The 16,842-nt window shown below is 40.6% G+C and overlaps 1 protein-coding gene across 1 annotated transcript in view; it reads left to right on the forward strand.

Annotated features, from left to right (window-relative positions):
- SLC16A10 (solute carrier family 16 member 10) overlaps positions 1-14,695 on the forward strand; it is a 109,389-nt gene extending 94,694 nt beyond the window's left edge. The window contains 4 exon segments of the mRNA XM_090280587.1: positions 1,244-1,387; positions 9,599-9,827; positions 11,665-11,888; positions 11,890-14,695. Of these exon segments, the coding sequence (XP_090136713.1) occupies positions 1,244-1,387; positions 9,599-9,827; positions 11,665-11,888; positions 11,890-11,943 (651 nt within the window). The 3' untranslated portion in view covers positions 11,944-14,695.
- The last annotated feature ends 2,147 nt before the right edge of the window (positions 14,696-16,842 follow it).

Genomic DNA, 16,842 nt, shown 5'->3' on the forward strand with positions numbered 1-16,842 from the left:
TGCGAAATGTAAGTCCCTTAAGGAGATGTCTCCCAGAAAGACTGCTAGTACCACACGAGAACCATCTGGGCCTTTGAACTTGCTGGGAAATCTGCTTTGCAGGCTTTCAGAATTCAGGCCTGTGTTTGGTGTAGGGGGACAGTGAGTCTGATTGTTTGAAACAGCTGTTTATGTTTGTTATAACATCTCAGTAGTGGCATAGAGATGCTTTTTCTTCTTGTTGTGAGCACTGATAGGTACTCACTAGGAAAATGGAAGTGCTAGGAAAGGTGTGGGAAACTCAGGGGCTGTGGGAGCAAAGCTTACAACGTTAGATGGCGGATGCTGAGCTGCATGTTGTGTCACCCCATATAACACCTGCCTGGTCACACTGCCTTCTTAAACATTGTCAGGCTGTTGTTTATAGTCATTGTTCTAAGTAGACACTAAATTAAAGGAAAGTTCCCTTTTAAATAATTAGGCTAAAATGAATATCTGATCATTATTAACTGTGTCAGGTATTCTTCTAAGTCCTTCATACAGATGTTTAATCATCACAACTACCTTCTTGAAGTACTGTTGCTATCTCCATTTCCCAACAAGGAAACTGAGGACCTAGAAGTTAAGAACTTACCCAGGGTCACAAGGCTAATAAGGAATGGAACCAGGCCTTGAGCCTAAAGCAGTCTCTCTAGAGGCTTTCCTCTTAACCACTGTGTTAAACTGACTCTGTATCTTTATCTGCTCTCACATCCCATAAAATAGGCAAATTCACAGGTAGAGAGCCTTATGCTTTCGCCCCGGAAGCTCCGGTACAACTTAATTCAGGGCTGTCAGTTTAGTGCAGGCCGTCCTGGAAGAGATGACACTCCAGAGCTGATCCTTGAAAAACTGCCTTTCATGGGAGGAGATAGTGTGCTGGATCCCTGGGTGACCTTGACGGAGCAAGGTCATGCGCTGCGTTCAAAGGGCTGTTCTCTTCCTTTCGCTGAATGGGTCCATGTTAACTTACAAAGTGTGTGTTGGTAACCCTGTATTAAACATTTAAAAAGACATCATAAAAATTCTTATTTCTCTTATGTACACTAAATCATGTTAGCTTTTCTTCTTATGTTCTTATGTGTTCTCAAAGAGCACATTTTATAAATACTTGAATTTGGAATGTCACGACAGTCCATAACATTGTAGGCGTTTGTACAGTGCCGCAAATCTTGTCACATTCTCCCACTGTATTTAGTGTGACTTCCTTCTCTTTGGCCCACAGATGAAACATGTGAATGAAAGGTTTCAAGATGAAAACAATAAAGAGGTGCTTCTCATGTGCATTGGCATCACATCGGGAGTTGGACGGCTGCTCTTCGGCCGCATTGCGGACTATGTGCCTGATGTGAAGAAGGTGTATCTACAGGTACTTTCTTTAGGCCTTGTCCCCAGCAAAATTCTGTTGCCTAATGGCTCATTTTATGTATTTATTTGCTTAAATTCCTCTGTAAAAATTAGGAGCCTAACTTCCATAAGCAGTTTCCAAGGGCAAAATCAGTTAAGAGTTTTGGGTTTTCAGCATGAAAAATTGACGAGCCAACAACAATTGTCTTTGTTTTGTTATGGAACTCCACCAAACCAAAATGTTTTTTGCCCACGGCTTTTTTCCTAAGGACAGTGTTTTTGGCATAATCCTTATAGTCATGTGCCTTTTGCAATGTCTTATGAAATTTAGGGGTGTGTGTGTTTGTCTTTTGATCTTCTTTATTGCAGTTTGCCTTCTGGGTATTGTAGAGTACTGTACACACTAAACTAATGCTAATTCTGAGATCAGATGGACCTCATTTGACAAGTATTTTAATTGACTCCATGCCAGACACTGTGTTAAATGCTGCAGATGAAACGTGGTCTGTGCCCTCAATTAGTAGTTAATGGGGAGACAGATAACAGTGTTACAGCACAGTGGAATAATGGGTGTGTGGGGGGTGCCATAGCAACAGAGGCGCCAAGCATCTGAATGACTAGTGAGGGTCTGAGCAGGCCTCCTGAGCTGGCAGAGTGTTGGGCAGTGAGTCGTAGACAGATAAGGAACACAGAGAAGGGTGGTGCAAGCAGAGGAAGCCATATGGGCAAAAAGGAACAGGTGTGACGGAAATTGAACGTTTGAATGGAATAAAGAGAGAATAGTAAGTTGATTGGTTGGTGGTATAGGAGGGAGCCAGGTTGGGAAGGGCCTTTATGAGCACAAAAGAGGATGAACTGTGTCCTGAAATCTACCAGAACCCATTAAAAGATCTTAAGCAAGGGAATGACATGACATGAATTGTATTTTATAAAGTTTAATGCAGTAACTATAAAGGGTGGAATGAAGTGGGAGAAGGGGTAAGAGTTGAGAAAGCCACAAAAGGCAACATATTGAATGGTACCATTTCTATAAAGTGTCCAGAATAGGGAGCTTTATAGAGACAGAAAGTAGATTAGTGGTTTCCAGGGGTTGGGGGAGGAGGGAATGGGGAGTAACTGCTACTGGGTATGGGGTTTCTTTCAGGGGTGATACATTCTAAAATTAGGCAGTATTGATGGTTGTACAGCCTTTTTAATGAACTAAAACCCATTGAATGTCCACTTTAAATGGTTGAATTTTATGGTATATGAATTTATATTTCAATAGGGCTGTTATCAAAAAAAAAAAGAGCAGAGGCAGAGGGACTAGTCAGAGACTATTGAAGTACTCCAGGCAGGAAGAACTAAGGCAAAGATATTGGAATGAAATAGGGAGTAAAATAAGGGTACAGGAAATGAGGGCTCGATGGAGCCACCTAAGCTGGGTCTGAGATTTATGGCTCAGATAACACAGCAGATGGATTTGCTGTTTTATCAAGTTGAATAATTCAGTAAATTGGAGTAAGTTGATGAATTCATTTTTGCCATGTTAAGTTTGTGGTACTTGTGGGAAAGCCAAGTTTAGTCTGGAGCTCCTGAGAGAGTCCTGTGGGACTTCATGGGGTGAATGGGGTGAATCTAGGAGATGGATGTGCAAGGGAGACCCGAAGGGAGTGACCAGATTGGTAGGGAAAAGCAGGGCACAGAGTGTTGCCAGGGGTGGGAGTGGGCAGCCGCGTCTGTAGCTAGTGATAGGGCAGGCATGTTGAAGACTAAAATAAAATATTTTCACTGGATTTAACAACAGAAGGTTCAGTGGATTGGCAGGTGTAAAAGACTGATCATGATCAGTTGAGTAAATGGAAATGTAGACAACTTTGCCCAAGAGGTTGGCTGTGGGAGTCAGGTACAGGAGAGCCAGAAGGGGCCCTTGGGTTGGGGACGAAACATGTCTGCTCACTACAGAGAGGAGAGGCAGTATTTGAGCAGGGCCTTGAAGGAGAGGTAAAATTTGGGCATAGGAAAATGATTGGGAAAGGCACAGATAAAGTAACTTACTATGGACAGATTCGAAAGTTGAACAGTGAAGAAACTTGACAAGAAAAGAATGGATTCATTTGAAATACAGTGTTGGGGGAGAGCTCTATGGATGCTGTGGACCACCAGAAAGACAAACAAGTTGGTCCTGGAACAAATTAAGCCTGAAACATAGCTGGAGGCAAAAGTGACAAAACTGAAGCCATCCCACTTGGGGCACATCATGAGAAGGCAGGGTTCTTTGGAAAAAATAATGCTGGGGCAAATAGAAGGCTTCAGGAGTGGACTTCTTTTCTAAGAATCATGGGTATGAGTCTACAGGACCTGCGCAGGGCTGTTGAGGAGAGGACATTGTGGACATCACTCAATCACAGGGGCACCAGGAGTCAGAGCTGACTCAGTGGCATGTAACGCTCACAAAAGAACTTCTGTTAATTGATTTAAAGTAATAACCACACATTAAGCACGTCCACATGCATTATCTCCTTTACTTCTCAGCCCGGCCCTTTGAGGGACGTACTGTTATTTCCACTGATGGATGTGAACACCGAGGAACAGAGCGGCTACCTCACTGTGGGTGTCTCTGTGTGTATAGGTCCATACAGACAGCCACAGGAAGGAGTCTGGCCACGCAGCTAGAAGGAAGTGCAGGAGAGTTTTGCTTTTTAAAGTATTTATTCTACTCTTTTCTAAAAAAAGATTTTAATTTATTTTTAGAGAGAGGGGAAGGGAGGGAGAAAGAAAGGGAGGGAAACATCAATGTGTGGTTCCTCTCACACACCCCCAGCTGGGCACCTGGCCTGCAACCCAGGTATGTGCCCTGACTGGGAATCGAACCGGCAATCTTTCAGTTGGCAGGCCAGCACTCAATTCACTGAGCCACACCAGCCAGGGCTACTGTACTCTCGATAGGAGAACTCAAGAGTTAAAGATTTTAGCCTTAGTTGATAGGCTTCAATGACTAATACATGTGGAAAGTTATTTCAAGAACTGAAATTCATGACCATGAGACTCCAGGTCAACAAGCAGTTCAACCTTTGTGCCCCAGGAGTCTGCAAGCCATTGTGTTCCAGAGAGGGAGCACCTGTGATGCAGGTAAAACATTGTCGATCAGCAGATAAAGAAGTACTAGGAAAGTTGCTGCCAGACTGAAAGTCTTATCCAGTTAACCTTCTTTTCAAACCTTCTAGCTGATTAATCATTTTTCAAACCCATTATCCACACTTTCTTCTCCTTATAAAAAGGTTGGCTTGAGATGAGATGTTAAGATGGTTTTCGAGGGTACATAACCTGCCGTCTTCTCATAACCTGCTGTCTTCTCAGATCGCTGGCTGTCTGAATAAAGCTCCCATAAACATCTGATCCTTCCCTCTACTTATTTGTTTTGGTAGTGACAGGCAGCATGAATGCCAACCAACCTTTCCAGTTTCACTGTGATCATTCCCTCTTATATTAATACCTAATTGTGGATATTCTTGTCAAGCATCTAGCAGAACATTTGGTCTTGTTCTCAAGGGTCAAGGGAACCCTCTATTGGACATTTGTTGCATTACAAATTCTCAGCTTTTCATTCATTCAAAAAATTCTGGACACAGCCCACGTGGAGACTTCCCGCCCCACAATGAAAAATGGTGCTTCTGCAGGCCCAGCAGCCATGCCAAAGACAGTCGCTCCACCTGTGGGATCCCCAGTCTGACATATTTGTGTTTTGAAGAGCAGAAGCCGTGGGGAAGGCAGCATAAGAACAAGAAAGAACCCAAATTCTTTCATTTTCAAAAAAGCAAAAAAAATAGTTTCTGAGTACTTACTGTGCCCCAACCACCGGCCTAGACCTTGGTGGCAGGATATAAACAAGACAGATATGGTCCCTGAGTTCCTGGAGCAAGACTGGAGGCAGGAGAAAGCTGGGCCTGTTTGGGACTCAAGAAGACAGAATGGCATGCTAAAAGCTTGGAAAGCCAGGAGGGGCCAGATTATGCAGAGCCCACAAAACCAAGCTGAAGAGATTTTACTTTTAAGTGCAGTGGGTCTTTGCTGGAAAACAATGAGGCCTGATTTTACATTTTAAAGTCACTGTGTTGAGCATTGGCCTGCAAGTCAAGTGTCGCTGGTTCGATTCCCTGTCAGGGCACATTACTAGGTTGCACATCAGGTCGCCAGTTAGGGGCGTGAGTGAGAGACAACTACATAGTGATGTTTCTCTCCCTCTCTTTCTCCTTTCCCCTCTCTCTAAAAAAATAAAATTAAACAAATAAATAAATAAATTATTTTTAAAAAATAAGAAATAAATAAAGTCACTGTGGTTGCTCTGTGTGTGGTGGATGGATTACTGGGAGGGAAGCAAGAGTGCAGGACCAGAGGAAGACCAATGAGGAGGTCAGCACCGTGGTCCAGGTGAGAGAGGGCAGAGAGCCACACTACGGAGCTACAGTGCGTAAGTCAGGGTCTATTTTACACATCAGTGTTTGACTCCAACTTTTGAAAAATTTTCCTACTACTCATAGGGCAGTCAGGTCGTTCACCACATTATGGGGCACATTTTAATACGTATTACATGTAATTTACAAAGGAAAATATAGACTTTCTTAATTTGTTCCATGTTTGCTCTGCAGTAGTAACACAGCAGTGAGTTAAAAGTCAGTAATCTCATTTTGGATGAAAGGTTAGATACCTCCTTTTAGGTCCTCTTTAGGACTTATCTGTGAAGGAGAAAGAAGGACTTCAGTGTGTCCTGTGGCTGCTGGGAGCCACTGATGGGTCCATCCTGTGGACACAGTGGCCAAGGGACCGGCCAGCACAAGCCCACCCACATGGGACTTGATCTTTACCTCATCCCCTGCTCTGTCTCTCCTTTGTCCTGGCTTCCTGCCCCAACTTCCTCAATTCGGTGCGGTGTTTGATTCTTGGCTTCTCTGTGACCAGTTCCAGCTCTGCCTATTTGCTCATTTCTCTTTTTCTCTCCTCTCCCTCACAGGCTGGCTGCCTTCTGGCCCAGCCTGGACCCCCTCTTTCCTTCCTCTTGCTGGTGTTTTCTCAGACATACACGCTCCCTGCTTTCGACCGTTATATCCCAACCTGATGGGGCTCTAACAGTTCTCTCCCCTCCCTGTCCCATGAAGCCACTTCTGAGTGGCAGGCAGGCAGAGAACACACTTTACAGCCTCCCACATGGTCTGATTTCTGGTCAAAGTCATGGTGGGTTTGCGAGGCTGCAGAGCAGGAAAGCACAGGCAGTTCACACAGTCCTGCCATTACTTTGTCTGCAGAAGTGTCAGAGGCTCCAGTGAGGGTTCATGGTGACATCTTCTGTAAGGTGCTGGGCCAGAGTGGATGATTGATTAATCCTTGCTTTTTTTATGTTTTAATATTTTATTAAATACTGCAGCAGACCCTGATTTGGAACATGTTTCAAGAACAGAGACCTTGGTTATCCTGAATGGGAAACTTTGTCATAGGAAGCAAAGAGTTTAGGAGTATATTGTGCTCACACTTTTGCTTTGAGTTCTGAATTCAGATGTCCATTAAGGTCCTGGGTCAGGTATTTTCATCCCAACAATTTTAAATCCTGAATGAAAAGATAACTGGTAAACTGCATTATATAGAATAATAATGGTTAAAGAAAATCTTTATGAAGCTTCCCAGAGTATGTACTTGGATGTACTTGATTGGGAAGAAGAAAGGCTATGTTCTGGTATTTTCTCACCATCTTCCTTAACTTCACAGGCCTGTCTTTCTAGTTGCCATTAAATTACTATAGATTTGAGTCTTGAATATGTAACTGTTTCAGAAATATAAGTGTTTCAAAAATTTGGGAGTTATAACTCCGTCATGAAAGAGTTGAAAACTTTGGATTTAGGTCACTTTGTACTGTGTCATATTTCTATGTGGCATGGGCACACTGAAGCGTGGACATCACATCCATGGATGTAGAGCAGACAGACCCAACATGTGTGGACATGTGCAGGAAAGGTCTCGGAGGGTGCAAACCAAACCGAGTGGTTATTCCTGACCAGGAAAGTGGGTATGGGTTGAGGGTAAGACGGGGTTAAAGGAAGACTTCCATCTATCACTGTATACATTTTTCTAAGATTTGAATTTTGTATAAAGAATGTATTCATGAGTTACTTTTGTAGTTTAGAACTTTGTGTTATTTAGAAAAATGAATCACTCTCATATCCATTATCTTGTATAAGCTTTCTCTTCCGTTTGAAGGGAGGATGAACTGATCTGTGTTGCCCAGTTTTGGTTCCATTTTACATTTTCCTGAAGAGACCTTGGGATAAGGATATATGCTTTACTAACATAAGCTATTTCCAAAATATTCAAATACTTAGCAATTCCCCATCCTGCATAAGGACTAAGTCTATGAGGCCCTCTCTTCTCACCTAGGCTGTCGCACTGGGACCAGCTCCTCCCTCAGGCAGGAATGGTGGGTACCCGTGTGCTGTGGAGAAGGATGGACCGACTCCCGTGAAGCACTTTGAAGGGACTTTGGCTTCTTGTGCTTTAGAAGAAGTCAGCCACTTAGCTGTGGCCTGAACACTTCCCTTTAGTTTGTGATGGACGGACAGATCTCTGCTGCCCATTGCTTTCTGCCCTGAGCTCCTAGCTAGAGGCTCTAGAAGTCTGGAAACTTTATATTGCATCAGTTCATAGGAGAAACACTGGAACCTAACTGTGGCCAATTTCGCATTTGCCTCTGCAGATGCCTTCTGCCTATTTAGACACAGTTCATTTTTCCTCTTGAACTGTTCTTAGGTTCCTGAGCAAAAGTTAAACTGATATTTCTCCAAGAATGCTCTCTTTGTGGTAGAAATGGGAATGGCAATAGCAAAATAAATAAGCAAATAAATAAATAAATAAATAAATAAATATTTTTGGTGGGGCGGTTCTTAGATACATAACCGAAATCAGGCAGGGCACTATTCTTCTAGAGCCTGTAATACTATGACACAAGATATATCCTTGGGTAGTTTTACGAAAACAAAAGCAAGAAAGGTATCTCAGCTGTCAGTGCCAGAACCCAGAAGAGAATTGGAGACCTTTGAATCCCTTATTTAAATCTAACCAGAGCTGCTGTGTTTGAAGAAAATAGACCAAAAAAAGAAAAAGAAAGGAAGGAGGAAAGAAAGGAAGAAAGAAAGAAGAAAAACATTGCATATAATACTAAATATAATCATCTTCCAAATTCTGGGGCCCAGAATCTACAGATCAGTATTTGCTCTATGGATCAATATTTATTTTGGGAAGCGATGAGGAAGTACTGAACCTCCTGTTAGAACAGTTTGCTACACCTTGGCCTGTGCTCCTTGTGGCTCAGCTATCCCTGTGTATGAGGAATAGGTTTGTCCTCACCAGCTTGGGCTGTTTACCCGCTAACTGAGCTGCATTTTGGATATTGCCATCTGCCGGGAAAGAGCATCATTTCTCACTACTGTAGCTACAAAGAAGGAAGAAGCAGCTAGTTAGAGAAATGCTCAAGAGTAAATGTGTAAATCTGTGAACTTAGTTCTTAAAGAAAAACCAAGAATGCTTACTTTGAAATAGCAATGAACAATTTTAATTTGACAATTTTTATTAAAATTTAACAAGTTTAAATAACTTATTGTCAAATAATTGAAAAAGAGAATATAAATTAATATAGTTTGAATTGAGAAAAGGAGAACTTGCAGTCACGTAAAGTATTAAGAAGAAATATGCTCAAAATATGTAGTAATACATTTGAAACTCTTACATGAATGATTTCTTACCGAACTGACCAAAGAACTGGAGCGCCACAAGGATTTTTAAAACATGCAACATCTGACATTTTACTCAGGGGCACTGACTTCTTTTCTCTTAGATTATCAAATTAAAAAAAAAAAAGACAACAGTCAGCACAATAATAGCATTTCAGTATGAATCAAAATTATACCTATTTTTTCATCAGATTGGCAAAAGTATATATATTTTTTGGTGTGCTGCAGAATTTTAGTAATTAGTTTATGGGTGTGATGAGATGAAAGAGTTGAAACTGCTTCCCTCATGGAGATACTGAGAAAGTGCTAGGGGAGCTCAGAGGAGATGATTACGGAAGTTGTTACTCATATAAAATCAAGGTGAACTGGGCCGGGAGGCGACAAACCAATAACTACTTAAAAGTCCTAAGCATGTTGCTCAGTAATTGTAAAAGTCACTTTTCCTGAATGTAGAGTTGACATTGTGGTGTCTGTCCTAGGTAGTCTCCTTTCTCTTCATTGGGCTGATGTCCATGATGATTCCCCTGTGTAGTGTCTTTGGGGCCCTCATCGCTGTGTGCCTCATCATGGGCCTCTTCGATGGATGCTTCATTTCAATTATGGCCCCCATTGCCTTTGAGTTAGTTGGTGCCCAAGATGTTTCCCAAGCAATTGGATTTCTGCTCGGATTCATGTCTATACCCATGACTGTGGGCCCACCCATTGCAGGTAAATGTAATTATTCTCCAGTAATTATATTAATTCATAGCATTATTACTACAGGTCCTAAGTTTCACTTGTATGTAAAATATATAACTTATTCATTACTGGTGTTTTGTTTTTGTGTACTACAAAAAGCCAAATACAAAATGTCACGTGTTGCATGATTCCATTTACGTGAAATATCCAGAATAGGTAAGTCTGCAGAGGCAGAGAGTAGATGTGTGGTTGCCAGAGGCTGGAGGGAAGGGGGATTAAGGAGTAATTGCTTCATGGGAATGGAGTTTCTTTCTGGAGTGGTGAAAACATTTTGGAACTAAACAGAATTTACAACGCTGTGAAGGTACTAAATGCCACTAAAATGGTTAATTTTATGTTATGTGAAATTCACCTTTAGAAATATTCTGGATGATAGTATAAAGGTGTCTCATGTCCACTATTAACTTGGGTGCCAATGTGACTTATTATGATAGGAAGATTTGACAAAATTATGATAAAGTTTAAGTGTGTGTACTATCATCTTTGTCTGGCATGTGAAGGGCTCAGTTAAAGTTCAGCTCAATTCATTCTCATGTACAGAACCACACATATCTAGCAACTTTGCCCATTGGGAACCCAGTCATGAATCAAGCAAATGGAGGCACCCCTGCGCAGACCAACTAGAATTCAAGTTCTCGAGGCCACAGTCTCTCTGAAGGAGAACCCACCAGCCTTCCCCTCTCTCCCACTAGTTGCATCATTTTTATATCTTACGAACTTAGCTTTTTAGGGTTTCCAAGTCCACAGCAGATGACAAGCAGCACTTCAGTAGGAACAGTGTTTGCTACTAGAAGTAACTGATAACAGACCAAGAATAACGGAGCTAACAGAAAACTTCCAAAGCATATGGTGGCAGAAAGCCCCTGGCTCACCAGGAGGTTCTGAGGGATCATAGTATTACAGCCAAACAAAATAATTGGTGTTCATAAATATGAAAGGTTCAGTTATATAGGAAATATTCTGAATCAAAAGAGAGGAAAATCACATATATAGGCATATTGTATATTTTAGGTTCCCATCCAGAATGAGTGTACCCTTTTTTAAATGTGTTGGCACTTCACTGGACAAATCCTCGGCTGAGCCAGGTATTTTGTACATGGTGCTCCCTGGACATTTCAGATAACTGAGGTTGTATCGTGAAAGTTTAAAAAGTTTTAAAATACTAGGATAACTAAAATTTGGGATGTGTTAGAGAGAATTAAATATAAGGAGTATGCTGAAGATCAGTTTTCAGAAGCAGAATTCAAGGCTCTATTACAGTGCCACACACATAGATTCTCATATTCTCTTCTCAAGCGCCAATAAACTGTAGTTATTTTCCCAAAGTGTATTTAACAACCTTTTTCTTCCTAACTTAGATTGATAAAATTTTCATGATTTTTAGTTATAATTTTAAATGGTTGTACGTTATTTCATAAACAAACAGACCCAAGGAAGGTTTGAAATGTAGACACTTTGCAGTGTGTATGAGAATTTTCAGCTTAGTGGTCTGACATCTGTGTCCGAAGGCTCTGAGCGACCTCTGGAGGGTTTTGAGAAAGTCCAAGCTTGATTGCAAGTTTTCCATGTAATACCTTGTGATCTATGACAAGATTAAAGATAGGAGATCTTTTCCTTCCTCATATCAGAAAAGGTTCATATTTCAGACACATTTCCTAAAAACTATTTAGTCACCTGAGATGTTTGAACTAGTTCTACTGAGATGAAGTTAGTAGGTGGGGACTAAGCAGGCCCTCAGTGCAACTGATCTGAGACCCCCTAAGAGCCACACTTGTTCTCTCTTGGTGACAGTTTTTTCCCTTCCCAGGGTTACTTCGTGACAAGCTGGGTTCCTACAATGTGTCCTTCTACCTTGCTGGAATCCCTCCTCTTATTGGAGGTGCTGTCCTTTGTTTTGTCCCATGGATCCATAGTAAGAAGCAAAGAGAGATCGTTAGAGCCACTGGAGGAGAAAAGACGGAGAAAATGCTGGAGAACCAGAACTCCCTGCTCTCAAGTTCATCTGGAGTCTTAAAAAAAGAATCTGACTCTGTTATTTAATGTTTTATATACCTCCGCCAGACTGGACTTGCTTTCAGAAGTTTGAGCAAGTTTTCCTTTTCTATGAATTGCAAATTTCTTATTTTTTTAATCACACCCTACTAAGAATAGCACAATAATGGAAACTAGAACGTTCTTACTATGAGAACCATTTTCTGCCACTGAATAGCTATCTGATATTTCCCTGAGGCTGAAGGCAGAGACTATGGTACATGAAAACATGTCTGAAAGTCAAACGGTATGAGAATTGGAACCTATTTTGGTAAAAAGCAACTTGGGAAACTGTGAAAGCTATTTAGCTTCTACAACTATTTAAAAATACCTCAAGCTATACTGAAAAGGTTGCAATTTGGGTTAGGACTGGAAATATTGTTTGCTGTCTCACATGCTGTTTTTAGTTCTGGGATTCTTATTTTAACTTCTCCTATTTGGAAAGTTTTTAAATAAAATTTAGGCCTGGATTCTAGGTAATGTGAGACCTCCCTAAACCTCGAGCCTGAGTGACAGTTGCTTGCCTCCTCATCGGGCTCTGGAATGAAGTTCTCACTTGCTCTGGCGTCAGGGGTCTCCCTGGCGCAGATGCTGACAGTGCCTTCACCATCAGTACGTGAGATGAAAAGGGTCCTGTTCGTGAGGGCAGAGCAATCCAGAAACCAGGTATTTCTTCCATTTACGTGTATTCCCTTTAGGTTTGCAGTGTGTTCTGCTCAAGTAGCCAGAAATGCCTCAAATTTCTGAATTTGTTTAAATTGTAACAATAAAGTAAGATAGAATGAATGGAAGATACTCTGGCAATTTTAACATAGAATTTTTTCCTGACTTCTGAATTTGTTAGCACTAGAACATGATATTTAAACAAAATCTTATTGAGCATGTTGCCAAGTTACAGTTTCAGGCACAATGGGAAAAGAAGTCTGTGTTTTTTAAAGAGGCTGTTTCTGATAGACACACAGTTGCTTAACTTGTTTTATGGAAACAATGGGTCTTGAAAGGTTAAAAGCATTTGTAAGGAGACACAACTCCTACATTTCCAAAACCTTCTGGCAGAAATTTGCATTCATGTGTATTTTTCCTAGTGTATTCCCCATTATGTTCCCAGTACTTTTTTCTATTTGTACACAGATGATTGTAAGAAAGTTATTAGAATTTTAAGGACTAAAATTAAAACCACAGTCATGTTATGACCCATACTCATCTACAAAAAAATAGGAGCACTTCCCCAGTCCTTGGAATTATACTTTATTGCATTTTTGTTTCTTATTTAGGTCTTTAAAAGTTAATATTATGCAAATATATTTAAGTCCTAAATTTAGATATATATTAGATCTTCTGCAAGTATAGCTTTTACACCTGGAAAGAATGTTGTCCTTATCTAAAGCACCTCCAGGACCACCTGTTTCTAAATTCTCTGTAAGGAGAGAAAGTCCATTATCTCCCTGATTTACTTTTCAGCTACTTTTGTTTCTGAAAGGCAAAGTATTAATACTTGCACTCCTTGTCTCTAGTTAAGGATGGACATACCTGGAAAACACATGGATTTGTAGGTGACGGGGAGTAGACAGGGGCACACAGAGGCTGGAGGGAAGTGAGGCTGTTAATTAAACAGCAGAAAACCCAGGAACTTTTCCTTCTAGTATCAACTTTCTTATCTGCAATCTTGAAAGTTCAAAGTGTATAAACACTAAATGTAGGATGATTTTTAACAGGATTTTAAATAACTTTGATTGTGAAGACACTCAGCAACTTACTACTTCCAGTACGTCCACATTTCATATTTAGGGGGCTTAGGTAATTTGTGTTTTCGAAGATTGTTTCACCAAAACAAAACAAAACAAATTACATTTAACCACACTGCCCTTTTATGTTCTTATTTTAAGCTTTTAGAATATGACTTAGAAATGATAATGTGATACCTTATCAGGTTTTTCATTTACTCATGTCCAGTTATAAAAACATCACTGCCTCATTATCAGTGCTTTTGAGATCAGCAAGAACATTTAACTAAGACCAGTCATTAAACCTGCCTAAGACTCCTGACTCACCCACACCCAATTTTAAAGAAAGAGTAATTCTAAAGTAGAATATTTACCCAGTAAAGTCTTTCAAAGTGCTTGTCCTTTCCAAATTTGGCTGATATTAGAGGAAAAAAAGGTAATAATCTGAAACTCAAAATACTTGATCTTGCTGTTAGTTTTTATAATAAAAGGGCAAAGTGACTTACTTAAATATTTATAATAAAACTTAGATCTCAGACTATTACACAAATAATATCACACATATGTAGTTTTAACTCTAATGGAATGAGTTAAACAGGATCTATAACACCGAAAAAGCTCTACTATAATAGACTCTTATGGAGAGTACTGTGCTGTAATAATACAAAGTTAGAAAGAAAAAGTATAAAAGCTAAGATGGTAAATTCTATAAAATGCATATTTAGTAATATGTTGTTTGGTACAAAAAGTTCTTCAAGTCTAAAGTTCTGAAAGTTCTACAAACTAAGAAAATGAAAAATACTAATATCCATAAAGATTTGTGTTTCAGACCAAGAAATAGTCATCTTTCTGTCAAAGTAAATCATTTCTAATTCTGAATAAATGGGCATAAAACTTTTAAAAGTATATTTTATTGATTAGGTTGTTAAAGTAGTCCCAAATTTTTTTCCCTTTGCTCCCCTCTGCCCAGTACCTCCCTTCCATCCAGCAATCCCACCCCCCTTAGTTTATGTCCATGTGTCATGCATTTAAGTTCTTTGGCTTCACCCTTTCTTATATTATTTTTAACTTCCCCCTGTCTATTTTGTACCAACCAATTATGCTTCTTAATCCCTGCACCTTTTCCCCATTTCTCCCCCCCCCCAACCCCAGCTGATAACTCTCCAAATGATCCCCACACCTATGATTCTCTTCCTGTTCTGGTTTGCTTAGTTGGATTTTGTTTTTATTTTTTAGATTTAGTTGTTGATAGTTGTGAGTTGTTGTCATTTTAATGTTGTTAATTTTGATCTTTTTCTTAAGTAAGTCCGTTTAACATTTCATATAATAATGGCTTGATGATGATGAACTCTTCGAGCTTTACCTTGTTTGGGAAACACTTCATCTGCCCTTCCATTCTAAATAATAGCTGTGCTAGGTAGAATAATCTTGGTTGTAGGTCCTTGCTCTTCATCACATTGAATACTTCTTGCCAGTCCCTTCTAGCCTGAAAAGTTTCTTTTGAGAAGTCAGCTGATGGTCTTATAGGCACCCCTTTGTAGGCAACTCCCTTTTTTTCTCTTGCTGCTTTTAAGATTCTCTCTTTATCTTGAACTTTTGGCATTTTAATGATGATATGTTTTAGTGTGGTCCTCTTTGGGTATGGCTTGTTTAGGACTCTCTGTGCTTCCTGGACTTGTATGTCTATTTCCTTTGCCAAATTAGGGAAGTTTTTCTTCATTATTTTTTCACATAAGCATTCGATTTCTTGTTCTTCCTCTTCTCCTTCTGGCGCTCCTATGATTCACATGTTGGCACATTTAAAGTTGTCCCAGAGGTTCCTAAGCCTCTCCTCATTTTTTTCATTTCTTGTTTCCTCATTCTGTATTGGTTGACTATTTTTTTCTTCCTTCTGTTCCAAATCATTGATTTGAACCCGTTTCCTTCCCTCACCGTTGGTTTTGTGTGGATTTTCCTTTGTTTCATTTAGCATAGCCTCCACTTCTTCCCTTCTGCCTTTGCCATACTTAAGCATATCTATCAAGCCTGTGGGCATCTTTATCACCAGTGTTTTGAACTCTACACCTGTTAGGCTGGCTGTCTCCTCATCGCTTAGTTCGCCCACTGGAACCTTGATCTGTTTCCTCTTTTGGGCCATACTTCTCTGTCTCCTCATCTTGACAGGCTCCTGTGTTTGTTTGCCTCGTTGTCTTAGGTAGAGCTGTCACAACTATTACATTTAAGGAGCGGAGCCTTAGGTATTTGTCATTATGGTGACCTGTTTCACCACGTTGTGGCGCTGTATGTCGGGTGGGGTCTGAGAGGGAACAATGCCACTTGCTCAGCACTCGCTCCTTTTCAAGGCACTTCTCCCACTTCTGTATGGGAGTGGTACCTCTCTAGCTCTTGCCCTGGCCATTGTTCCCAGAGTGGGTGGGTCTGCGGACTTTCTAGGAAGGTGGGACCCTTTAAACAAGCGGACTCTGCTGAGAGACCGGCAGTTTTTTCTTCCGCCCCAACCCCCAGTGGTTTGCAGTCAGAAACAGTGAGGCTTTATTTTCCCCGGTGCTTGGACTGTGAGCTGCGGGGTCTGGTCTGGTGCTGGGAGTGCTTCCCAGGTGTCCCTCCTGACTTTTTAAAATGTGTGTCTATGCTTTCCACCGACCTGCCGCTGCCACCACAGCTGCCGCCACCACACTGCGTCTGTTCCACCCCTCCTTCTCGTCTGGATGAGTATTTCTTCTTTATATCTTTGTTTGTTGGACTTCCAAGCAGCTCAGTTTTCTGGAACTTCTAACCAGAAGTTGAGGTAGTTGTATTCCTTCTTAGTTGTGGAAGGAGATGCAGTGTATCTGTCTAGGCCTCCATCTTGGTCGGAAGTCCTAAATTTGTTTATTTGTTTGTTGAATTCAGGCACTTTTTGAGAGGAAAATAACAGAGTCAGTACTCTACTTTCTAGCTTATCATCCTAACTCTGATAGGACTCAGCAAAATCTCACATTCAAAAGGTTCTTGCATTTGGGGTCAACAATAACATAAGGAGGGGAACAATTAGTGTTCCTTTTTACAGAAACGCTGGATCAGGTACACAGGTAACTGATGCCTAGGGATCTTCCAGAAATATTTTGGTTACATTTTATTGAAGTGGATATTGTTGGCATCCATCCATTTCAGTAATAAACCACCCAGGTTATTGATACTTTATTCAAAATTTATAAATCTCTTTATCACAGTTGCAATGCTTAGTCTAT

The sequence above is a fragment of the Furipterus horrens genome, unplaced genomic scaffold, assembly GCF_987537825.1.
Source record: "Furipterus horrens unplaced genomic scaffold, mFurHor1.1.pri manual_scaffold_6, whole genome shotgun sequence".
Lineage (NCBI taxonomy): Eukaryota > Metazoa > Chordata > Mammalia > Chiroptera > Furipteridae > Furipterus > Furipterus horrens.